The sequence below is a fragment of the Cuculus canorus genome, chromosome 10, assembly GCF_017976375.1.
Source record: "Cuculus canorus isolate bCucCan1 chromosome 10, bCucCan1.pri, whole genome shotgun sequence".
Lineage (NCBI taxonomy): Eukaryota > Metazoa > Chordata > Aves > Cuculiformes > Cuculidae > Cuculus > Cuculus canorus.
This window is the reverse complement of record NC_071410.1, coordinates 2,920,906-2,947,169: the sequence shown is the minus strand read 5'-3', so window position 1 is coordinate 2,947,169 and position 26,264 is coordinate 2,920,906. Positions and strand designations below refer to the sequence as shown.

Sequence of the window (26,264 nt, the reverse complement as noted above, 5' to 3'; positions counted from 1 at the left end):
CATAGTTTATCCTTCCACCCTCCTTCCCACCAAATCAAACAGCTCCTCTGGCAAACTCGAAAGAAGGTACAACAGCAACATCCAGTCACTACATCTGTACAGAGAACACACCAGACCTGTCCCAGGGCTGCTGTTTGCATTCACATTTGAAGTTATGAGTGTCTGAGTAGATATACACACATTAACACACTGGGTCAACTGTCTTTTTTGCAGTGTCTGAGCCCAGTGAAAATCACAGGTTTCTTAAATTCACTAAATAAACCAGAACTTTTCACGGTTTGCTCCGTCCTCCGACAACAAGTGCCAAGCTGCTGGCTTCAAAATAGGAACATAAATTGTTTCCTTAAGACTGAAACAAACAGCACAAAAATTACTTTGCAGCATAAATTTTGATTGTTTGTACACTATCACAGCTGCTCTATTTGGAAAACTGAGTGAAAATCTGTTTAAGTTAAAAGAAAAACAACTTCTGAAATCTGAAGGAGTCTCCCAAAAATATAACAGACACGATCGTGGCTCTGAGTATTTCAGCAATTTCTAAACTTCAGCAGCCGCGCGCTCCTCCTCACGTGAAGGGGGTGCCCTTACACGTACAGATGCACATTTGCACAGCACGTGCTACCCATCCAGCAACCTAACTTTTGTACTAGAAATCGAGAGTTTCTGGGCTACAAAGAGAATCAGACTAGGTATAATTTGATTGCCAAAGCAAATTCCTAGCAAGGAGAGGAGTCAGCGAAGAAAGGCAACCCAGCTTACCCCAGTGACCAGCTGTACTGCAACTGGATCTGTGTTGCTCCACACAAACCATCCCTACGAATGAGCAGTGCTCCCCATCACGCTTGTAATTATGCATGGCTCAAAATTGACTTGCATTAAATTACTGTCACAGCGTTACTGGATGTCTCCTTTAGCATATATTAAAATTTTATTTCTGTGTGTCAATGATGCCTCCCTCTCGGTAACATGAAAAGGCTGTTAAGTCCTTCTTCACAACAAAAATAAAGTTAAAGCCTGTAGAAGGCTATGAATTCTCAGATTCGCTTTCGAACACTGATTCAAAAATGACAGGATATAGTCTTTTCCTTAATGAAAAATCTATATTTATCACTCTATTGTTCTTGTGTACTGATCCTACTGCTCTCTGAGGCCAAAGTTTGAATATATTGGATTTTGAAATAATAGCCCAAGGCTCCGAGATGCTGGGTCATGATACATAAATGATGAGAGGGATGTTCCCTATTTCTCTGCCTCTCATCACAAAAAAGAAAATACAAATTCAGGTTAAAAAAAAAAAAATCTTCAGAAGTCTACATTATCTGTAGAGTGCAAATTACACAGGGACATTCACAGAACTATAAACAATAAAACCAGAATATTCTGAGAAAGATGATCTGCCCGTTCTATAGATGAAACATTAATTTACTGCTTTCATATCATAAAGTAAAAGCCTGGCTTTACCTAACCATAGACGTGGCACGCTGTGGTTCTTTGGAATTTTAACTCCAACTGAGCTTGCATATAATAAAGAATCAAAACATTTGAAAACACTAATTCAGGAGAAAGATTCAGGGAATAAATTTACCAATTTGTTTTAATTCACACTCAGACTTTTAGGTACAGCAGAGGCTGAAAAAGAACCTCCCAGCTACACACTGTTTGTATGAGGAAAATAAAGAGATAAAACTTTTTTGTTTTTACTTACAGTAAAATTTGAAGGTTGCTGTTATGATGAAAACATAAGGGGGAGAATCTGGAAAGTATTTTTCACCTTCAACATAATAACAGTGTTGCTATTATATAGATTCCTGTGAAGTCACACCTTCTACACTGCGGTATTTTCAGCGTATGAGCAGGAGCTGCCTCTCTACATTTCGCTCCCTTGATGTGTCCAACGTTCCTTTGACCTTGAGCGCCTCTGGCTTTGGTTTTCAAAACCAGCCACAGCCATAAGCACTTTGCCCCAAATCCAAATTTTCATGTGAACCTGGGGGGTATCTGACCTTCATGCTTTTTGTCAAGTACCTGAAAATAAAGATCTGAAATTCACAAGCAATCTCAGCAGTTTACCACGCAGTATCCAATAAGAATTAACACTGCAGGGAAATCCTAAGATTCCTACAACAGTAAGTGCCATAGAAATGCAAATAAAACTTTGTCATACTTGATGGATGATCTTTTCCAAAACTCTGTAATTAATAATATGATATATATATAGATAAAAAACACAAATACAGCATGTAAACACAAAAATAAAACTGTAACAATAGTAAAAATCATCATCTATCATGCAACAATCCATGCCACACCATTCTGTCTAGGCATACTACCTTTCCAAGCAATTTTACAGAAAAGAAAGTCTTTGATCACCAGAATCAAATTCAAAGTCAGTTTTGCAGATCTTAAAGATCCTTCCATTTGGCACATTCTGTAGTCTCAAATGAGATTGATTCTGCATTGATTCAAAGAAAACTAAATCCCTGCTTCTTACTGGGCACAACACCTTCTTACAAGGTTTCTAACCAAGAATCCAACTAGCTCATGCGTGATTAGCTGTGGGCTGATAACCGAACAGTGAAAGTTTTTCAGCGTACACGAACGCCTTCCGTACACCCTCCCCACCGGCCTTCTGAACTACCGCGTTCAGAAACTCCACACCAAGAAAGTGCTTGTATGGCAAACACAAGGCCGCTCGGTAACACAGACAGGACAGCTGCTCTACTCAAAGGAGTTTTGGAACATAATTCTTTTGCATTATATATATTCCATACATATCTTAAATCAAAATGAACCGTCACTGACAAAATTTGTAAGGAATACATAAGGAAATCTACCAAGGAGATAAAAGAAAAATCACTTACTCTCTTTGACTGTCTTTAGTAAAATAAATTACGTGACATTTATTAAAAAAAAAAGTTATGGAGAAATGTTCCTTTTCAAGTTTATATTCTGCCATACAAAGAAATTAGTCCATTCCTAAAAACTGGTTTTTTCTAAAGTCTAAACTGGGCTCTGCGTAACTCCAGCTTCAAGAGATCATATGATAGAAGGCTTGCCTTACTTTTTTAGATTATTACACACATTTTATATTATACACACACAGAGAGCGGGTGTGTGGTTGGTCAGGGGTTTTTTAATCTGAATCATTCACCTAAGCTTAATCTATTACCCTACTAAAGGGGAATGTGTCAGTGTTGGCAGGTAACAAAGAAGATCCCATTGTCAATGCTCCCAGACAGCTTTGCTCCCGTTCTTTTAAGCTTTTTCCCACAGTACCACCTAAGGCACTCACTTTGTCTTCACTCCCACTTTACATAATTCAAATGTGCATTAGTTGCCTAAAAGTGGGTTTTTTTAAATAATGCAAAACCTGATTGAACTCATCGTTGCCAGAACCACAACTATGTCTGTTCAGATAAAACAGAATCCATTGAATTATCACCGACTGCCTACTTCTATTTCTAAATATCACCTTACAAGTTAAAACCAGTATTGGCCAAGATGTAGAGAGCCCCTTCCCCGAGGGTTACCCAAACCCATCACCAAGCCCTCTGCGCCACTCTGGCCCACACCACAGCCCCCACACGCTGTCTCCTCACACCACAGCCGATGCAAAGCACTGGAGAAGCCCAGAGGAGGAACCCCTGATCCCCAGCCACTATTCCCTTCTTTGCCAGCCTCCAGAAGTGCAAAAGCCCCGGGTGTTTGGCACCTGCGACATCCACACTCCAGCTGCCCTTCACAGCCCAGCCGGTCCTTCCGAGTATACAGAAGTCAGGAGATCAGATCAAGAACCCTAAGCACTCACCATGTTTTTGTTCTAGCCAATGCTTCTCTCTCCCTTAACATTTCTTATGTGTTGTTTTATTCCATGCTACATCACCAGGAACAAGGAGAACACACTCCATACTGCTTCACCAGGAATTTCTATTATGCCAGATGCATTTGCTAGAGGAAACATGAGTGAGTTCTGCCTTTCCTCACTCTTGCCCCCTCTTTACTATTATTGTGTGGCTATATTCATCAGCTTTACAATATTTCCAGAATACAGCAGTTTCTTTTTTCCCCCGTGGTTTTGTATATTGACAAATTTGAAGTATTTACAAAACCAGTTCAAAGTAGTAAATTGCCAGTTACAAGCCATGCATTTATGCCTGTCTGCAGTTCAGTTCCTGACTTCCTTTTGCTACAACCTTCCATTATGAAGGGATTTAATTTATCATTTTCAGGCTTTTATTACTAATCAGACTGCTGGTTTCATTTTGATTTCCAGATTGTGAAACAGACTAGAAATGTTACTCTAATTAAAAAGGATCTTGGGACCAGAGTTCCCATCATCCCAACATTCTGAACAGGATAAGTACAGCTTCTGGCATCAGGGCTTTAAAAGACTGTGTTTAGATTCTCCCTGCCATAAACTATGGCAGCAAATACTGCCTGTGGAGAGTCTTGAAATAGTCTTCTACATGAAGAAAAGCTATTGTAGTCACCCTAAAACACTGGACTTGGAACAATCTCATTATTTCCAGTAGCTTGCTGTCACTTATGTGATTGAGGATGGCAGGATTAAGAGTTAAACCGTTTATTAAAGTTATTAAAGAAGCTAAAGAATTGTTTCTTGGACATGCATCGTACCAGTCTCAGTGCAGTATTTACAAAGAGATTCCTGACTATTTGAGATCATTTAGAAAGTAAACAGAAAACTAAGTTTATAATACAAAAAAATATAAATAAACAGAAATGTATCCTTAACCTTTGGGAGCACAGATCAAATGGCTGCTCCTAAAGGCCAGTCTTTCCATCTTGCTGCAGTCCAATGAAGTATATCATTAACACAAATTTTATCTTGAAGAAACACAGAAGCAGCAATAGGAATCCTCCTCTATGTAAACACAGTGAATTTAGCCTACTACTACTTACAGAGGAAAACATTCTTAAAAGGACAGTCAGAATGCTTTCTTGTTTTTACTGAGGTGAGTGATCCACTGGGACCTATGCGGTTAGTAAGAGTTAAACTTTGGAACCAACAGTGTTTCCCCCTCCCCCAAAAGTAGCAGAAAGCATCCTATTTACCCATGACATTTGTTCTGAAGGAGAGCGGGGTGGGGGGGAAGAGTAGAAGCAAGAAGGAAATGGAGAGGAGAAGAAGAAAATGAATGGGAATCCCCAAACCTCTGCTCCCAGGGCATGACACTGCATCCTCAAAAGCAATGGAAGCCCAGGCACCCAAGGGGCTTCTCCTCTCCCTTGCAGCAGCTCTGCACTCAATACCACTCTTCCACTGCCTTTATTTTCAGCTTCTTCCTTGCCTGCCCACCACAACCACCAAAGTAAACCACTGTGATTTATTTTAAATCCGTTATTATGTTCTCTACTACACAGTAACAGACATACGTAAGAAAACTTTTATTTCCAAACTACATTGATTTGGGCGCTTGAAAGGCAGTTAGATCTCATTTATCCACACACTGCCTTATACCCACCTGTAAGTTTTACAAATCGGGTACTGAAAATCTTCCTGTTCTTTTAAACATTAATATTATTACTACTTTTTTTTTCAGGTGAAATCAGTGTTGCATCCCTAGTTCCTACTATTGATAGCTGATAAGCCACAGCTGATTTATCTTTGTTCTCATTCTAAGAAACCTGATCTCTCCTTAAAGCTGAACAGCAGCTGTGGCCAGGAGGACAAATGCTGTTAAAAACACAAGAGAAAGCAAATGAAATGGAGGACCGAAAGGAACTCGTGAGAGATGATATCATGTATTTTGCTACAGGACAGGTATTTACCAGTTATTGAGCTAATTAACCAAGCCTTACAACTGTGTTTATTGATGAAGCAAAGGCTTGAACAAAAAGGATTACATATGTCATTACGTATAATACTTACCATCCAACAAATTAAACAGGTGAATGGGACTCATTTAGCTTATTCTCTTTCATGACACTTTTAATTCTGCCACCTATTATATCACCAATGGACAGTCTCATTTTTGAGGATGGCCTGTTGGGTACCTACACTGCTCACAAACAGGCAGTGTCTCACTCTGGAAGCCAGCATGGTTTTACACAGACTTACAGATATATTAGCCCTCCAAACAGCAAAATACAAACAGTCCATGTTCTTGAACTATCTGATACGAATCACACGCTTCAAAATTAAAGCCAGTGGCAGCATCCACTTTATTTATCACAAATGTGCATATACGTCAAAAGAAATTCCCTGCTCTCCAAGTGCTTCTTTCCGAGGGCTTCAGGTGTTCAGTGAATTTCCTATTCAACAGATTCTCTATGGCTTTCATTCTAATTTTTACATTTCGACACTATTGCCTTACTGTGAAACTTCAAGTCTTGTTCATTAGTCCCTGCAAAATTTTCTCATTTACTTCACTATTAATAACTAGAAGCGATCCAGAAGATGTGGTTCTCAAAGCAGCAAAAAGCCATCTCCTTCCTCCTCTTTTGTCTAAAAGCCACTGATAGCAGATGCACTAAGAACAAGAACTTCATAAGCATTCATTCACACTTCCCTGCACTGAGTAACTGGAAATTTTTGATCACAAGCTGTATCTCTGTACAACGGTCTCTCAGATAATTTCCTTGCACTAATTTGTCTAGCCTGTCAAACCCAAGTACATTTGAGCATTCACAGCACCCTGTAGTAGAGTCTGAGTTGGCTGTATCTGAAGAACCACCTGCTTCTGTTTGGTTTAAGTTTGACATCTGTTCATTTCACCTGTCCTCTGATTCTTACCTTAGCAGAAACAAGGAACAATGACTCCCTCTTCGCCTTCTCCATGCCACACAGCTTTGTGCCACATGCAGCACGGGAGCTGCTCTTCACCCTTCTGTTCTTCGGCCAATAGCTGGAAGGAGACTAGGGCTGCACTATATTCAAGATGAAAGCACTCCCTGCATCTACACAGTCACATACCACTGCTTTCCGTTTACTTCATACACTTGTCCAAATAACTCCTAACAATCACTTGAGTTTGACTGCTCCATGTTAAAAAATGCTAAAACAGATCACATACACATCTGAACAATTAGTTAGCAAGGATATATTTTGCAGGCAGGCTGCCTGTACAGGTTTAGAGACATGGGGATACAAGTCTGATCTCAAAGCTAACGAGAAGATCCTGTTGTGACACATCTAACACCAGTATTTTCTAAATAACAAGAAGTATATAAACGGCTCTCACACAACCTGCTTATATCAAAATAGATGCAAAACTGATGTGCCCCCTTACTATTCTATCCTGTTTACTGGCAGAGGGCTGGAAGGCTTAGCAAGCAATTAAATAAAAGACAAATGTACTGGCACGCTCCATAAAGGGCAATACAACATAAGCACTCTCGGTGCACTCTGTCCACTGCCAAAATTAGATATTAATTTCCTGTGATATTAATAACAATATCTTCTGCACATACTGAGAACCATTAGAGTGTACCAACTTAGAAACCGGCCAAAGTACCCACTTGAAAAATAGGAGATTACCACTTTTCCAATCTATGCTTCACATTACACATGGCTAAACCAGGGTTTGTAAACACCGAAGTCTAAAGCACTGCAGACACCCGAACAATTCCTAGAAAGGCATTAACCCACATGTCTGTACAGCCTTGAAATTCCAACTTTACCTTCTTATGCTTCACTAATTATTTTAATGACAGCTTATTTCTCCCCACTCTTAAACCATGCAGAACACAGTCAAGACAGACTAATTTGGCAGAATGTATGCTCAAAGGGCAACCTATGCCCAACCTCTACAGTTTAAAGTGGACATGCACACCCTCCCAGTGTTCCCACTGTTTCCCCCCCCCCTCCCCCCCGCTTTCCCACAAGACTTTAATACAGCTACAATTTGAAAACCATTCCATAACACAGACTGAACAACGAGTCACAGACAGTTGCTCACAAGCCCATGGTAAATAAAGATGCCTTCCTTAAGGTCTGTGAGTCATTACAAATAGAAGTTCAGCAACTCAGGGAAACCAAGATCAAAGATTTTAACTTTTAAGAAATAACAGAACTATGGAAATCCATTACTATGATCACAGAAACACATTTTGTGTGTCATTCCACACCCATCCACTATTCGGTTCTGACAAAGATTAAGAAGTGTGCATCCCACCACTGCAGAAAGGATGAGACCACAGTGCTTTCACTGTATTAAACTGGCATTTCACCCACACAGGTGAAGATAGATTGGTCATAGTATTCTTGCTAAGTCAAGGAAACCTGATGAACAGGGCTTTGTACCATTCTATCCATCCATCCAGGAACTGTGCATCCTTCCAGGAACATTGTATGCTTACCATACACTGATAGCCTGGAGCCATGAATATTTAAATGTTCTACCATTTCTCAATATTTGTCGAAACCTCTTTTCAATGACAGAATTATACATTTCTTCAAAATATTCAATTACTCAAACCCACAGCAAGACCACAGAAGGGGAAAAAATTTGGATTCCTAGTCTAAACTAATTTGCAATTAGTAGATAAAATCAATAATTTACTTAACACCATTTCTCTGTAGGAATTCTCATCACTCGGAAATGTCACAATTGGCTTAGACCTTACCACTGATATAAGAACTTCCTTTAAGATCATACCAGAGAAGCTGCATACTAGTATAGCTTTTAGTGTAATAATTAATTTTAATTTAATATATAACTCAAGCTGGATTAGTACTAAAATAGCCTTTACCTTAAAGACTATAATTATTATTATATCTACCTCACTGTTACAAATAGTGGTCCCATTAGCATGAGAAATATTAGCAGCTCTTCAAGCGCATAAATCCCAAGGACAACTGAAAGAACTTTTAATCGGTGGTTCTATTAAAACCCTTCTTAGGAGGAACAAGTGCTTATGAAGGCAAAGACACTCCATCCCACACAGGTTAAGAAAACCCTCCTCAAAAGTAGTGCCCATTCCAGGAGGTGCAAACAGTATATCATGAAGCCAATCCCTTTTACAGGCCCGTGAATTTGTGTCAACTTTCTTCCTTCCCTGAACAGTCACTTGGAAACCACTGCCTGCTCTAAGAGTAACTATCTCATTATTAACATGCAGAATTGTTACCACGGAACAAAACCAAACAATAATACAACGTGAGAGCACAGAAAATCGGAGCCGCGCAATGGACTATCCCTCAAAATATTCACCATCCACGCAAACTGAACAGCCCGTTCTGGTGTTCCATTTCTCAGCACCAATATAGCCTAGGATGGGTTACTCCATGGACCAGATCATTAGAAAATAAAGACAAATCAAAACAAAGGAAGAAAAAAAAAAAAGCAGTAGGTATTAGCTTTCCTCCCTTTTACTCGGTTGTAATCCTTCTGCTCATAAAGTACAAGACCAATTAGTAATTCTAATTGGAACACATTCATCCCAGCTTTTCTAAACACCCCACGCCTGGGCAGTAACCAGTTTCAAAAACATGCAGAGAGGTCAAGATTGGCTAAAATTCTCTTACATTTAAGTGACTTCAAACGCAGCGTTACTGTTCGGCACCGCATTAAGAAAGGCTGCTGTATTTTTTTAGTGACTATCATTTATCTCAGCACCGAGAATCAGCCATTCGAGGAAGCCCAACACCTGACCCACCAAGGGGAGGAACTAGAGATTGTACGTAATGATTCAATACATTCTAAACACAAGCACAGAAAGACAACTCATGAGATGGCTCTGCTACTGTATCTATCAATTGTGAAGTCTTAGAAGAATTCTTTCCAGTTCAACTTCTGCAAGGCCAACAACTTAATTCATAAAGCAACTAGAGATCTACCATCCCCTGTCACATACCATTACTCAATGAAAACTGCCCAGTACAGAGATAACAAAAACAGCTGAATGAGCAGCTGGATATAATGGAGACCTAAGCATGTACAGAGAAAAGGAAAAGATATCCAAATCCTTACTGCACCTTCTTCCATACACCTACACATAACAGCCAGTAAACACAGAATACAGATTACAGACAGTTTTAGATTCCTCATTCCTTAAAGATTAGCATCTGCAAATAGTATTTTCTAGCAGACGCAAAGAGCCATCCCAGGTGTCCTGACCTCAGGACTACAGTCCTACCATACTAAAATACCTATGCGAAAAGCCATCAGGGTTAGGAAACTCAACCACACAAAGAATGGTAGCTGGATGCTGTCCACTACTCTCCATGGAATTCTCACACAGTATCAGCACAAGCACAAGACCTCTAATTTTCTCTCTCCTGTAGAGAATATCTGGATCCAGCAAATCTAAATAAAACCAAAGAAAGTAGTCTAGGATTATTTGCTCCTCAAGTATCCCAGAATCTCCTGTCATAAGAGGAAAATCGGTTTTGCTCAAATTTGCAATTTAAACCCTCAATGAATCCCAGAACCTTTTAATCCAGTGAGAAAGTCTTTCTTCTTTTTGAGTCTCCTACAATTCTGACAGAATATACTTAGGTTTGTGTACTGGAATTACTTATACAAACATTCAGAGTACAAATATTTTGTGTTAGAGATCTCAACAAGGTCTTCTCCCTCTCATCTTTCCTTTAGTGAAGAATTTGGGGATGATAGTGACAAAAACACATGTAAAGATAGATGTGAACTGATTTAATTCCATCACATTGCTGGAAGATACAGAAAGAAACAGCCTCCCCATCCATAAACTCTTTATGAAAACATTCCACCAGCAATTTATGTCTGTGTCAGACAAATGAAAGCAGTGTCAGAACTTGCATTCTTTATGCAAGTGGGACCATCCAAAAACAACACAGAAAACCCATATTCTCTACCACAGTCAGCATTTCAATTGCTTTCAAGTTTACTTTGTGTGAAGTTTTTTCTCCTTAAATCCCTATGACATACACCTAATCACTATAAAAAAGATGATTTTGACACCATAGCTTTTGGCTTCTCAGTATTTACGTGGGACACCTACCTTTACAAAACAGTGTTTCTCACCTTCCTGGAGAAGTTGTTAAGCTTTTCTCAGGCAAATACATGTAGCTTGTCTTTCCAAACACACTACTAGTGAAGCCAAATAGACACACCTGCACCACCTTGTTTATGAGAACTGGAAGAGAAAGTACTAAGTGACTCAATTCCTGAAACCTTAATAATTGAATTTAGACTTAATATGGAAAATTATGAGCAAAGATCAGAGAGAAGAACTAACCTCTTATGAAAAATACCAGTAAAGCAAGACTAGAAATAGCACAACAAGCCTTTATTATTGCTTTTTGAACAAATACACAGATTTATCTTGTACCACTATAGTACCTTCAGCAGTTGCATTGTCAGGTCCCATTTTCTGCTTCCTCCATTCCCCCCTTCTCCTGATTCAAAACCATCCCTTTAACACATCATTCCTAATTAGATGATTAGTGCTTGGAAGGGCAGGAGATAAGTCATTTGCATAATTTAATCATAAAAAGAAGTTAAAGATACAGATTTTGCTGTTCGTTTGTACAATTATCTTCACCGGCCTGGGGGCTGAGATATTAATGTGATTAAACAGTATTTCTGCAAACAGGCAACTGTGTGTCCTCTATTAAAGCAGAGCTGGAGGCAAATGAAAAATTAATTTTAGAAGACAATCAATTTTATTCTACATGACTGTAATAAATAACAGCCCATCTGTAGACAAGTCATTAGGCCCTGGGAGGCTACACATGTCACAAAGTCTAAATGACACACACAAGGCCGAATTTTCCACCAAAACCAGAATGAGTAATAAATAGTCCACTGACTGCCACGACCGTTCAGGAAGTGCATCGGATTTCCCAGAATGTATGTGTGTAAAGAGCTCATCACTGACCACTGACCACGATTTAAAGCGCTCAAACACATGTATTTGGTGGTTCACCCCTCATAATGTCTTCAGTCTCAGCTTGAGAAAGGCTGAAGGTTTTCCACCTGTATCAGCAAACATCAGTAATGAACAATACCGTGTATTTTGCCAGATTGCTACTGCTTTCAAATACAGAATTAACACGCCTGGAACATAACAGAAGTCACTTAGATGCTAATATTCTCAACACCCTGCTGAAATAACTTTCAATTGAACCGTTATAAAAGAGCAAACTGATTTTAACATGTCCAAGAAGTTGAACCAATAGCAATGACAAAATCAAGACTTAGAGTTCTTTCTGCAAGAATAACTCAAGAATTGACTAAGTAGCCAGGATGGTACTTAGGATACTGCAAACTTTGAAACTTACATGGTTAAGTCCACAATAATGTCAGTTTCCCACTTTTTAAACTGCTCAGATGCATATTTTTCCCACCACTTTACATCTTCACTTGGAATCTTAAATCCCTCTCCCTCCATTAAAAATAATCAAGATTGAGCATAATCACATTTCATATTTTTGAGACTAGTCAAGTATTTCTAAATATCAGCCACGTACAGCATATATACAGTAATAAGTTGATGATAACAAGTCTATTTAACCCCATACGAAAGATTTTCTATTTATCACCATTGGCAAACACTCATCACAATGAGTGAAGTGAAAATTCCTACACAAGTTCGCACAAATGCCTTGTAAGCCCTATTCTCAGCAAGCGTTCACCAGGCAATGTATTGACTCTTACTACTTCTAGCCTGTGCCTTTCATCAGAATTCAAATACACAGAGACACTTTATCTGAATGTTTTGGGGTTCCATTATGCAATTTCAATATCTTTACTTTCTAAACAAATATAAGAACTTGAGAGTAACTAAAATCTATCCAAATACAACATCAGCTAAATGTGTAAGGTATACAAATAAAGTCCAAAGGATCCTTTCATTATTCCACTTCCAAGTTTGCACAAAATATTTCCTGGTGTGGACCAAAGTGACTTCCAGATTAGTTCACAGACACGCACTTAGTTCAGATTGCTTTCTGTGCTCTTGATCCAAAACCACTGAAATCAACTGAAAGCCTCTGGTTCTGCAACGGCTCCATTGTAGAACTTCATCTTCAATGAGGTCAAAAGGACAAAGCAGTCTCCTCCTTCACAAGATCCAAAGCCTTTAATGTTCATTCAGTCTCCTCTATAGTTTTGCACAGGAAGCTTATAGCCAAATATTAACAAATTCTTTAACTGAGTTATTAAGACTTAAAACACCTTCAGTGTTAAATCACCTGTACTTTTTTCTTTCTACCTCATGGCTCCATTGGGTCAGTTTCTGACCACCACTGACCACCTGTGTTTCAAGATCCCCAGCAACATCACCCCAAGTGACACAACAAACGGAACAGAAAGACTCTACCTGCTCTGGAAAAGGGGTGGTTGAAACCCATGTTTCAGTATAGGGCATTATGAGAAATCAACGGCAAAGAAGGGAAGTTTCAAGTTTTGCCCACAGCCATATAACAGAACCAGGCAATCGCCCTAAGCACTCAAATAAAAAGGTTCTCTGCTCTCTTATTGTCTGCAGGTTTGTTTACTATCACTCAAACTTTCGTACTGCCAGACATCAAAGGGGATTATTTTAGAAACAATGTGATATCATCAGCTAAACTATTTTGTGTGTGTAAGATGCTAAAAAACAGCTTCTAACCAGAAAGCAGAGAAAGGAACACCAGCATAAAAAAAAAACTCCAAACAAACTTCCTCCAAAATAGCTGTTAAAGGTTAACAAAATGAAGACGTTTATAAGGCCAGAGGCTCTACTAATCCCTTATATCACAATATGGCCAACAGTATCTTAAGGAACTTTTTAAAGTTGATAGGCTTTTTTAAAACTTCAAAGACAACTCAATGACCATTCCACACAACACGAAGCCTGCAATTGTTGTCTACAATTGAATGTTTTTCCTGTATTTAGTTCTTGTGATGTTATTGTCAATGATGGATCAACCTAGGTGACAGGGAAAGATGAGGCTGTGTAGCCACACAGCCACAAGTACTTGAAGGCATCAAAGAGAAATGCCATCTAGATGAGAACACACTAGTTTAAGAACTCAGTCACTCAGCTCATCTTCATCCAGGGAACATGAGTTCTTAAAATGTATTTAGCAGCCCACTGCCATACTCTGAACTACTCTGCAAGAATCGCTCCATTGCTCAGTAAATATGCCTACAAGAAATCGATCACTAATTTTTGTTTTGTTTCTACACCAGCATGAATACAGATACTCCCAGTGTAGTAAAGGGTTAAATTTTTCAATCAGTAAGATGAAAAGCTAAGATCGTAAACCTTTAAAAATGAATAACTAAGATGGAACAGTTTAGTAGAGAATTGCTGGTTGTGGGGGGGAGTAGAATTTTGAAGAAATAACGTTAAAAAAGCAAGGCGATCGAATGATCCAAAACCCCTCCAGCTTAACATGCAAGAGAGAATCTTGCTCAAGTGTTCCAGTAAAAAAACACAGATTTGTTTGAACCACAAATCAGCTGTGCAATAAGCAAGGTAACTCATAAAATCGGAGCAGAAATAAGCAACAGTGATTATGGTTCTGACCCCAGACAAGAAATCTTAGTCGTAGTAACAACAGCAGGATCAATTAACTTTCCTGAGCAGTACTAACTACAAGAGAGAGCAAGGTTCACAGCGTGTTAGAGCCCTCGTCCCAGCCAAACCTTTTGGGAGGGCTTCTTCTCCGAGCCAGAGCTGCGAAAGCCGAGAGCAGTGGCTCACCCTTTGCACGCGGGCAGAGCCTGGAGTGGGAGCACACACGCTGCTGTGCTGTACGCGGTAACGCAGGGGGCAGCAAGGTTCTTGGTGGCAGCGCCAAAGGCACTAGCAGATCACTTTTTTATGCATCTTAGTTCCCAGCAAAACAGTCATATCATCTTGCAGCAGGCAAAAATCATTTCTTAATGATGAGACACTCGAGGTATTTTGAGCAGTTACCTACCAATACATGAACTGCCATATGAAAACCGCCACACGAAGCCTTACAAGCCTACAAAAACCTGCAGACCTACAAATACATATTTCAGTAACAAGCTCATGCAACAGAGAAAACACAATGCCAAGTTCATCACCTCAGGTCCTGTTCCCATATTCCCATTCCGTTGTTTTCTGCCACTATTTTTCTACCTTGTTCTGTTTGGGTTTCTTGTTGCTGGTTTTTGATTGGGTTTTTCCGTTTTGTTTGGTGGGTTTGTTGTTTCTTTGGTTTATAAACATGTATTTTAAGTCCTATCGTTATTTCCTACTTATATTTTTCAGTATTATCTCAGAATCTTTACTGAAAACGGCCCTCCTTCGGCACACAACAATGTTTCAGAGTAACAGGACAAGAGAAGGCGGCTCCGGAGACCTGCAGCAGTGAAGTGAGGTGACTCCATCAGCTTTGTGAAAAACAACAGGGATAATGTTTCACAGGCACCGGACATTTTCTGATTAACTGTTACAAAAAAACAGTCTATTAGCTATCACTTAAACCTTATACTAGGCAAACACAGCTATTACATACGTAAGAAAAGCATAAAGATAATATTTTAAATATACTGAACAGAAGTTCCAAATTAAACTCCGAATATTTTTTCTTTAAACTAGCTTCATCGTCTTAATTAGCAAATCTTAAATTACTGTAACATACAAGTAACTAAATCCCTCTACCGGCACAATGCCTGCGAACAGCTTTCTTAAAGCCATCTTTATTTTGTGGGGTTTTTCAGTTACAAATATAGAAATATTCCTTCTCAGCTAGTGGCGGGGAATAAGACAATCAGCTCATCAGCACACACATCTAGGATTTCAGGAAATCATTTGTGAGACAGAGAGAGCACAATCTGAATAGGACAGGATTGGTTCATGAGGGTTACAACGCACACTCACCCCCCCCCCCGTGAGGGCAAACACAACAGCAGAGCATCTGTGGGAGAGAGTGAGCAGAGCAGTCGCCACGCCAGTGCCCAGCTGGGACACCTACTCACAGCTCCAACAGCTCCCACATAACCCAGGCACCCCAACGAATGCCAGTAAAACCTCTCTTCCACAGCATAGTCATTTCCACACCATATACTGGCTGCCCAGAGGGGCTGGGTCTCCATCCTTAGAAATACTCAAAATCCAACTGGGTGCAGCTCTGGCCAAGCAGCTCTCGCCGACCCTGCTTGACAGAGGAGCTGGACTAGGAGATCTCATGAGGACCCCGGCAGCCTCACCGGTCTGTGATTCTGCGGAACACATTGGATTTGGAATTCCATACACATACGGTGTAAAATAATTTTGATTAACTTTTAAAACAAAGAGTTCTGTTTTAATTCCACTGTCCATATAGGTTTGGAAATAGTAGAGAAAAACAACTTGGTATTCTGTTGACTCAAAGTACCACGAAGGCATCTCAAGCTAAAAGTTCTCTTGTCACAGACTGGACAGAAATACAATTACATGCTGAGAACATTACTCGCTCACATGGCTGTGAGAAGTACCAAAGGCATTAAAGACTTTTAGTAAGGACACCGAGATAGTTCACGCAACCATGTAAGTTCATTTAGGAAATGTCTGAAATAAATACAATTTGAACAAAAACCCAGGATTATTCCAAAGCCTCTTTTTTAATAAATAAGTATGCAAAATTTTCCACTTATCAAAAATGTGGTTTCCATAATTTGGGAGAGGGGCTTTGGAATAACCCAGAAATTCAGATTAAATTTCATTTTATGTACATCACATCAATCAATGTGTGTGCATATATATTAATTACATAAACCCCATATTAAATCCAGCTTCCACTTTATTTACAGGGTAGCCAAAATGTGTTCTCTGATAGAATATGAAAACTAAACAGGAGTCTATGGTTGGGAACAACCGTGAGGAAGACTAAAAACTGAGTGCAAAACAATGTGGAAAAATAATATTGAAATTCTTTCAACTAAAAATCAGAACTACCTGTCCTCAAAAGACTATTCGGACTTGCAGTGCTTCATCCTCCCAGAGGTAAAAACAAAAAAAAAAAACAAAAAAAAAAAGAGTAGAGATGGCATTCAAAAGAGTAAGCACAACCTCCCGGTACAAAGAACATTGCTGATGCTTGGCACAGGAAACCCTGAACGGTCTCAGAAGCTGCTGAGATGTATGAGGTTGAGTCTTAAATAGAATAACTGAAAAAGTGCACTGATGATGCAAAACGTGACATAGTTCAGTACATTCTAGTCATAAACAGACTAGACTGCACGCACTTTTTAGACCAAATTAAAAAAAAAAGATACCTTGATTCTAAAAATACACTTTTGATCCAAGGCCCCAAGCAAAATAATCTATTTTATAGAAGAAGCGCAATCAAAAAAATAAATCCAGAATTATTACAGGAGATGACCTCAAAATTCTAACTCCACCCTTTACTTCATACGTCGCACGCAATGACAGCTCATGTTGAGGGCAGCTGAACTTGTGAACTGAAGCAGAAAAATATTTCCAAATATTTAAGATTTTCACTGATACATCACATCACAGATGCTACCAAGCTCAAGGAGGACAGAATACTGTTGAATTGCAGGGAAAAATTTGAAGGATCATCTATTAAAGATCTTTTCTATGCTTATATTCCTATTGTATATTATAAAATATATTTCATTTCAATACTCTGGTGTCTACGTGCCAAATCCTTAACTAATACTGTCACTAGAAATCTTCAATTAATGACAATATTAATGGAGCTCTATGTAGCATAGATAATAGAACACATACATAATATAGCTAGATACCTCGAGTTTCACACATTACTAGTAAAAAGCCCATTAATAAAGAATAATCCAATAAAAGCACTGTTTGTGATGGCATTACCACACTTCCTAGTACAAGTAAAAAGAGTCTCCCTCCTAAATAACTACTAAATGCTTCGGGTTCTAACATATTGCTGCAAGCTATAATGGTTATAACTGTTAATCCAATACACCTTTTATACAAACCCATAAACACACGAGTGGAAAAATAGCACAGATGTTCATCTCTAATGCAATTTCCATTCAATTTCCTAAGTGCAGTCCCTGTGTGCAAACTAGCTTAACGTTATGTTTAGCTTGCAAATTCTTTTAATAAATAATGAATGCAATAAAACTGGTAGATCAATGGCAAGCTGAGAAATCATAAAAAAAAGCCTTTTGTGCTCATGCTGTTGCCAATTTCAAACTTTAATCCAGTGACAGATCGATACTACTTTTTCTTTTTAACCCACCACATAAATAGCAGATAGACTCGATGTAGGTTAAACGCTGTTACCAGATATCAATTTCCAGAAACCTGATAAGATCAGACACAATTGCAATCGAACTTTTTTTTTACCTTAACGTATACGCAACAACATACAGTGCTAAACATGACACTTTAAGGCACTGGATAGTAATAAAGCAAGCACTACTGTTTGGTTTGGTTCTTACTTTTTGAGGAAGTGGCATTCGTAATCGAGTCAAAAAAGGCTCTGACACAATATATTGTCATCAGCAAAACGGGCTTAGCAGGTCAAGATGTACTGACAAGGAAATACAATCTCCCCACGCTTACTAGCGACAATAAACTTCATACGCAGACACAAAACAACAACGCAGCTCTGCTACCGAAGAGAAAGGAAAGCAAACAAATTATGTTTTACAGGATTTGGATACCGGAGCCTTCTGGGGCGAGTATCAAAGTACATTAGTTGATAGATATCGGTGTTTGTTACAGGTTATAGAAGGGGGAGAGGGGAAACCCTATTAGTAAGTCACTTTGGATAACCATGATATACCAAGAGGGAACAAAGATCAAAAGCGTGTCGCCCCAAGGGACGGTTCTAGTATCAAGCAGGATAAATCTAAATCACTATGAATCATTACTAACTAATGTACTTGTGCTTGGTAATGCATGTTTAATCGTAACGTATAAAAATCTTGCCTTAGCTTACACCCAAGGAACATGTCACAGACGGCAATAATTCTAAAGTATCCCATGATGCTTGGTTTCGTTATTAGTATTGTTTATGTAAACAATCATTAAAATGCTACACCTCCATACACCTGCAGGGGTTTCCTATTACTGCATTAATAATCACACAAAGAACTTATAAAAGAAACTAGATGGGAACTTTCTAGGTATTTTTAACTAAGGGATGATACTGCTCGTAACTTCAGAACAATCAAAATGACCATTTCTGGAACAGGCGTAAAAAAAGTCAAATATCCTATTTTCAGCAAAAACCAGATTATACCCAAAAAAGCAGGACCTGTTTGAAAATGCCATATATGTGTTATTCTTTCAAATGCAAGTTTTAAGCATTTGAAAATTCTCTTTGACGAGAATGGCTCATATCCCACAAGCATTTATAAGTTCTCTGCCCTTATTCTTGCAGACTTTGACTCGACAAAAAAAGGAGCTTCCCCTCAGCAAAGCCAACACAGGGAGTTTACAGCCCAGATCTCAACACCTTTTTAATACCGATACTGACAAGCAGCCCTTACACAATGTGAATTTCAGCCTGTAAGCAATAAAATAAACAAGATATAATTAAAACATCTCAAAGCTCACTTTCAATATTTTCTGCAAAACTACAGAGCCAGAGTGAGAAAGTACTATCTACCCAAGTCCACTGCCATAAAACAAAACATGATCTTCCAATTCAGTGATTTCTGCTGTGCTCCTCAGCTCTCCCCGAGCTTATTTTCACCTGCCTTTAAAACAAATGGACACACACAAACAGAGGCTGAATGCCCAACCGCAGCCCCATCCCCGGAGCTGGTCACTTCAGTATAATGCTGTTGCCACACATCGGTGAAAGAAAGGCAAATATAACAATGCTAAAGCTTAAACTCATTTGAATAAACTGTGAATTTCTATTGCACATATTGTTTCCTTTATCAAATTGGAGCTACTGGAGCAAGAATACCAAGAATGCCAACATAAATCTAGATCTGTTACAGCCAGTTTCTCCAATTTATTCTCAGCAGCCTTAACAACAAAAAGTCAAAGTTCTTCTCTTTGGGAAGAGATTCGGAAAAGGAACATTCGCACTAATTTTTAACATTAAAATAAAGAGTTACAGTGAAAGAGATCAGGTTTAACAGAATGATTAAAACAAATCACAAAATACTACTTTATCTTCTAAAGAAAAACAAGGAAGACCACAAGTGGTTTAATAAACACTAAGGAATAAAAGCCAATAAAAACTGTGTGTAGCCTACTTGGGAAACAGATCTTCATTATTCATGGCAGGGTACTTTACACTTTGTGCAGTCTTTTCCAGAATTTAAAACCGTTCCACAAAGACGCATTCCAGCCTCTTTGATGATTTGCGTCCCACAGGTTCTGCTCCAAGATAATGGATACCAGACTATTCAGATCAGAAATTAACTGTGATCGACAACTTTTCTAATATATCTGGCACTAATTGGGAAGTAATAACAGAGACATAATAAGTTTCCCATTTTAAATCTAACCGACACTGAATCCAGATGCATTTAACTTCAAAATAAAATGATTAATGAATTAAAAAAAAAAGAAAAAAGAGAAAAAGCTTTACTTCAGCCCGTAATCAATTTGGATGCAACGATATTCTATTTATAGCAACACTTTTAACATGTTCGAGTCGTATATTATTTATTCGGATCATTCCTATTACAATGAAATATTAATGCTAAGAAAGTGGTTATTCTATCCTATGTTTAGATTTTAATATCGATCTCCAGTATTTTGGAATAATTAATCATTCCATATGAAACTGCATTTCTCTGACTTTGTGTTATAACACGATCAAAAGTTTAGCATCTTCCCCACAATAATGCCATGATTAAATTTATATTTTGACCTATTCCTAAAGGCAATTTAGTTATTCCAACAGAAGGGGGAAAAGGGGATACCGCCACTTTAAAAGCTTCAATCTCTTTGACATTGCTGGCAGTGTATGGGAACATTAATGCATCTGTCATGATAACAAGCTAAGAATAACATCTAGACATCAAACCGAGCAGAGAATCCATCTGAAGTGATTCATTCAGATCTGTCTCATTGATTTATTAAACACAGGGCAACATCTGCAGCCTCACAGAGCCGCTTGGCAAAATTAATGCAAGATCAATTCAAATGGAAAAAAGTGCAAAAGAGATAAATCAAAACACAATTTGCATGCAGTTCCACAATCAGGCTTATTGGGTGCAAATGCTCAATTTCCCTCCCAAAGCAAATGAGTTTAAGTGTTGTTTTATCTTTGTAGAATTGTGTGATTTGAAGTGACAGTGAAGAGTTCTGCAGGTTGAAATGGTGAAAAGAAAAAAAGGAGAAGAAATGCTTGCAAAGACCTTTTGAATATGCAACAAGAATATCATTAATACCTAATTGTTTAGCTTTTTTGTCTTTGCTACAAAAACACAGTATTTTTCAGTTGTAGAAGTCTCAGTAGAAAATTACATATGTATTATGCATATACACATGCAGGAAACATACAAATACTCCATTTTGGAGGAGAAGCATGTTACACTTCAAATGGGGAGCTCTATTGCCATGAGAAAAGAAGGGAATTTTAATCAAGGCTTCTCCAGATTAGATATGCTTCTGATGAAAATATTCAAGTATTTTAGTAGTTTTGAACAAGCACAGACACTCAAGACGTCCGAAAAGAAAGAGGGATTTTTCCAGAAGTATAATTAATCTGCTGAGAAAGCGAAAAAAAATACTTTCTGCATCTCTAGCAGAACCCACTATCCTAGTGATTTCTCTGAAAAATGTTTCTAGTCTTCTCTCCAGGGATGAGAAGGAAGCTGAGAAACTGACCACTGTTTTCCTTTAACATGCCACCACCTCCAAAATTCACAAGTTTGGCCAACTCTGAATGCATACTGAATATTTACTTGGTCAAAGTAGCTTACATGATTAGATGTCCACATTTAAAATCAATACAGGAGGAAGCTCTGTTCAGTGCTACATGACTGGATTGCTTTAATTATAATCTTGACATCATTCTCCTAATAAAAGAGAGTATTGGTGACTATAGGGTAGCTTTTAATAGACAACATGACTAGACCCTCATTATCTCATAAAACAAAATGCCTGCATTTACTGCTTAAATTCATTTCTAAAGCCTTTTATTGTTTGTGAATAGCCAAAGTAATGCAAAATATTAGCTTAACTGTATACTTTAAATCACAAAAAATAAGCCACGTACTGAAAGGCAGCTTTCTGAGAAGTATTCTGACTATTCCCTGAATAATCCAGACCAACACGATGCTTTCAACAGCATCCATCAAATAGAGAACTCCTGTAGAACGGGTTATGATCATACTCATATAATCCCGATTTAAAGGGCTGATATATTTACCACCGTAAAAATGTTCTCACTATAGTTTTAAATTTCATTTTTAAATAAAACCTCATTATTGTCTTCTACTTTAGGCAAATGTTATGCTTTACTACTAAAATTAAGCACGTGTCCATAATTTAACTGATCTTCTAAATTATCGCAAATTTTGTAAATACATTGTGCTCACTATTCACTTGAAGACGTTACCTGTAAGGAAATGAACAGTTAGTTTCATTTTACAAACCCTGCTTCCAAATTAGATTACACGATGATGGTGAATGACAAAGTGAAGATCATTTTGCTTACACGTAAATGATAATTATAGATGTTCTGTTCAAAAAAAAACAAAGGTCAAAGATGCTATATCTATGTTAACTCGTGTTACATACACAGAACACAAACGTACACAAAACTTTTGCTTACAGGTATATTTCTCTGCAGCTCTTTATGAAATAAGCTCAACTAAAAAAATGCAATACAGAAAGTGAGGGAAGTAGACTTTCTCTTTTTTCTATTATATATAATTGATGGTTTGCATTCCAATTAAAAAAAATCATTAATAATGTACACTAACATAAGAGACGTTGACTTTCAGAAGTCAACTCACACTGAAAATAATACCTAGCATTACTTATTGCTTTTTCTGGTAGCTCGAGTTGAATGCAGTATTTCTACTGTACTGAAATGCACCTCTAAATCTCTATAAACTAAAAAAATACATATTATAGAAACAATGTACAATACTCCAAGCTGAAAGCAATGCTCGAGTCACACAGTGGAGTGACATAGATGGAAGGGTTTGCTTCTAAAAGATCGTATTTTTCCAAGACTTCAGTTCCCAGGTACAGAACCTAAAGGCTATATGTCTAGCTGCAGCAGTTGTACTGCGTTTTGTTTGTTTGGTACCATGCCTTGCAGTGGTTCCCAGGTCACTTCACAGCAAACAAAAATTAGAAATTAGATCACTCATGTTTTTAGCTTATTTTCATCCAATATTCTCTCCCATAAAGTAAGGGTGTGCAAGTTAAAAAAAAAAAAAGATCTGTAAATAAAATGACATCACTAAGCATTCAACCAGCATGATAGAATATAATTCATGTTGTTTAGTTATAACACTTGAGAAAAGTTTCGTGTGTGTTGATAACACTTAATGCGCGTAACACTTGAGACGGTGAACACAAAATACGTTGACCCCCCCATCGGTTATTCAAACCAGTGGCATTTTCAAGAGATCTAAACAAAAAGGCTGAGTGATGTTTAATAAATGAGAAACATTTTAGGAACTTCACAGTTCCTTAACCTGCTACTCCTAAACAGGTAGAAATACAGTGTTTTCATAACCAGGCAGGGAGAGCCTGTGCCTACGCACGTGTTGAATGTGATTTCTGAGCTGAAAGCTGCAACTGCCTTCAGAGGTGTTTCTGCCCAGTGAGTTCCCCTCAGCAGTGCTCCTGCCAGATCTTCAGGCTCTGACCAGGTCTTCATCCCACTGCCGGCTCCTTTCTGACCCTCTCGGAGCATCCCTCGGAGCTCCCCAGCCTCCCTGCTCGCACCACTTACGCCTTACCCTACCCCAGCCAGCAGTCTTTGCCAGAGGAAAGAAAAGTCCTGAGATACAAGTTTTAAATCTCTAACACTTCAGCACTTCTTGATCTCAAATCATTGCTTCTAACAGCGCAGAATTCATCAGTTTGCACCTAAAGGCTCTATCGTCGAATCAGATCCCGCATCTCCCTAAGGAAAAACTTTGGCACAGTCACAGGGATCAAAAGGAGAGTTGTAGGAACAGTTCAGAGAAGCATCTGCACATACAACACAATGTGTTCCCGAGTACTCCCACACCGATTCCTCCCCGAACAGCTCAGCCCGGACCTCGTCTGCAACCCCACCGGCTGCCCTGCAGCAGCGGCGCCGGGCATCGCGACGGGACACGGCACCACAACGACCCTATACTGCGAAGAAAGTAGGAATCGAGGGCGACCGTCTCTAAAGCATCACCTTTAACACGAAATAATTGGAAGCGGAACAAGCACGCTGGTGCTGCCCGGCAGCGGGCGCGGGATGCGAGCGGGCCGTGCAAACGCCCACCCGGCGGCCGCAGCGGCCACTCCAAACCTGAAGTTATTCAACATTCGCGTGGTGCGAGCCGGGGGCCGCCCCGGGAGAGCCCGAGCGCCGCGGGGCAGCGCCCGCCCCGTCCCGCAGGGGGCCGGAGCCCAGCGGATCGCCACCGCTCCGGGGAGAGCGAGAGGGGACCCCCGCGGACACCGCTCAAACCGGGCTCAGCGACCCGAGCGGCTCCGAGCGGCAGCAGGACCCCGGCACCGCTGCTCGGCCCCGGGACCCGCAGGGACACCGAGCAGCAGCGGGCGGTGAGCGGGACCCCCGGTACAGCTGCTCAGCCCCGGGACCCGCAGGGACACCGAGCAGCAGCGGGCGGTGAGCGGGACCCCCGGTACAGCTGCTCAGCCCCGGGATCCGAGCGGCACCGAGCAACAAGCAGAGCCCGCGGCACTGCTGCTCGACCCCAGCGACCCCCGGCACTGCGCTCGAGCTCCGGGACTTGAGCGGCACCGAGCAGCGGCGGTACCCCCAGGGAGCCCGGCACCGCTGCCCGAGCCCCGGGACCCGAGTGGCACCGAGCACCCGCCGGCACCCCCGGCCACCGAGCAACAGCGTGCGGTGAGAGGGACCCCCCGGCACTGTGCTCGAGCCCAGAACCCGCAGGGCCCCAGAGCGGCAGCGGGTGGTGGGCAGGACCCCGGGCGGCGGCCGGATCCCCCGCACCCGAGCAGCAGCGTGCAGCGACCGGGACCTCCCGGCACCTCGCTGAAGTCCCGGGAGCCAGCGGCACCGAGCAGCAGCCCGGCCCGCGGCGCTAGGGCTACTCGAGCCCCGGGACCCGCAGGGACACCGATTAAAAGCCAGACCCCGGGACCCGAGCGGGACCCCCGGCACCGCTGCTCGGCCCCGAGCGTGCCCTGCGCAGCACCCCGGCACGGCTGCGCGGCCCCCGGGGAGCCAGCGGCACCGAGTAGAACGGCAAAGGAAATAACGGAGAAAAACTTTCGTGGCTTTTTAGGAACTCTCCGCTTTCTCTGCTAGCGGAAAAGTTTGCAGGCGGGCGCTCGCCCGGCGCTCCCTCCCGGCGGCGAACCGGCCGTTCCCCCGCGAGCATCGCCCCCCAGGTCCCCCGCACCCGCCGGCCCCCCCCGCCCGGGGCTGCCCCCCAACATCCCCCCGGGGGAGCGCAGGGACCGTTCCCGCCCCCGGAGCCCCGCGCCCACCTGGCGTTGGTGCAGTCGTTGTACAAAGTTTCGAAGTCCTTCCTGGTGATGAGCTTGCAGCGGTTGACGCCGGGCTGGATGGCCCCCAGCCCCCGCAGGATGCGAACCTGCTCCACCGTGCACACCACGGGCGATATATCCAGCCGCTTCAGCTTGGTGTAGACCGTGTGCAGCCCCCCCACCAGGTGCTTCAGGAAGAGATCGAAGACCTGCGGCAGGCAGATGAGCTCCTGCCCCTCCACGAGGAACGAGGCCACCTTCACCCCGTGCAAATCGACCATCTTACACTCGTTGCCGCCCCCGCCGCCGGAGGGCAGGAAGCTGTTGGCGACGCGCGGGGACTCGGCGGGGCTGGAGTAGAGCGGGTCCGCGCGGAACAGCCCCGCCGAGCCCCCCGCGCCGCCGCTGGAAGTGGCGGCGATGACGGGCGGCGCGGACACGGCCATGGCCGGCTCGGCTCGGGCCGCGCTGCCGGCGGAGAGCGGAGCCGCCCGCGCGCAGCGCCCGCCGCGCGCCCAGACCCCTCCCCAGCGCCGCGGGGGGGCGAGTGACGGCGCCCTCCAGCCAATGCGCCCCGCCCGCCGCCGGCGCGAGCTCCGTCAGTGGCTGCGGCGCGCGGGGCGGGGCGGGGCGCGCGGCACCTGGGGCGGCGCGGGGGCTGCGCGTCCCGGAGCACCTGTGCGCAGCCCGGGCAGCCGCCCCGTGCCCGGGGGCTCCTGGTGGAGAGAGTCTTCCCGATAGGCAGTCTAAAGCCCCCCTGGCAC

General features: G+C 41.4%; 1 protein-coding gene across 6 annotated transcripts in view; it reads right to left on the bottom strand.

Annotated features, from left to right (window-relative positions):
* The window catches only part of DACH2 (dachshund family transcription factor 2), a 272,249-nt gene extending 246,222 nt beyond the window's left edge, over positions 1–26,027 (bottom strand). For all 6 annotated transcript variants that reach the window (XM_054075822.1, XM_054075818.1, XM_054075821.1 and 3 more), the window contains exon 1: positions 25,501–26,027. In XM_054075822.1, the coding sequence (XP_053931797.1) occupies positions 25,501–25,946 (446 nt within the window). In that variant the 5' untranslated portion in view covers positions 25,947–26,027. The remainder of the gene's footprint in view (positions 1–25,500) is intronic.
* Positions 26,028–26,264: the final 237 nt, after the last annotated feature.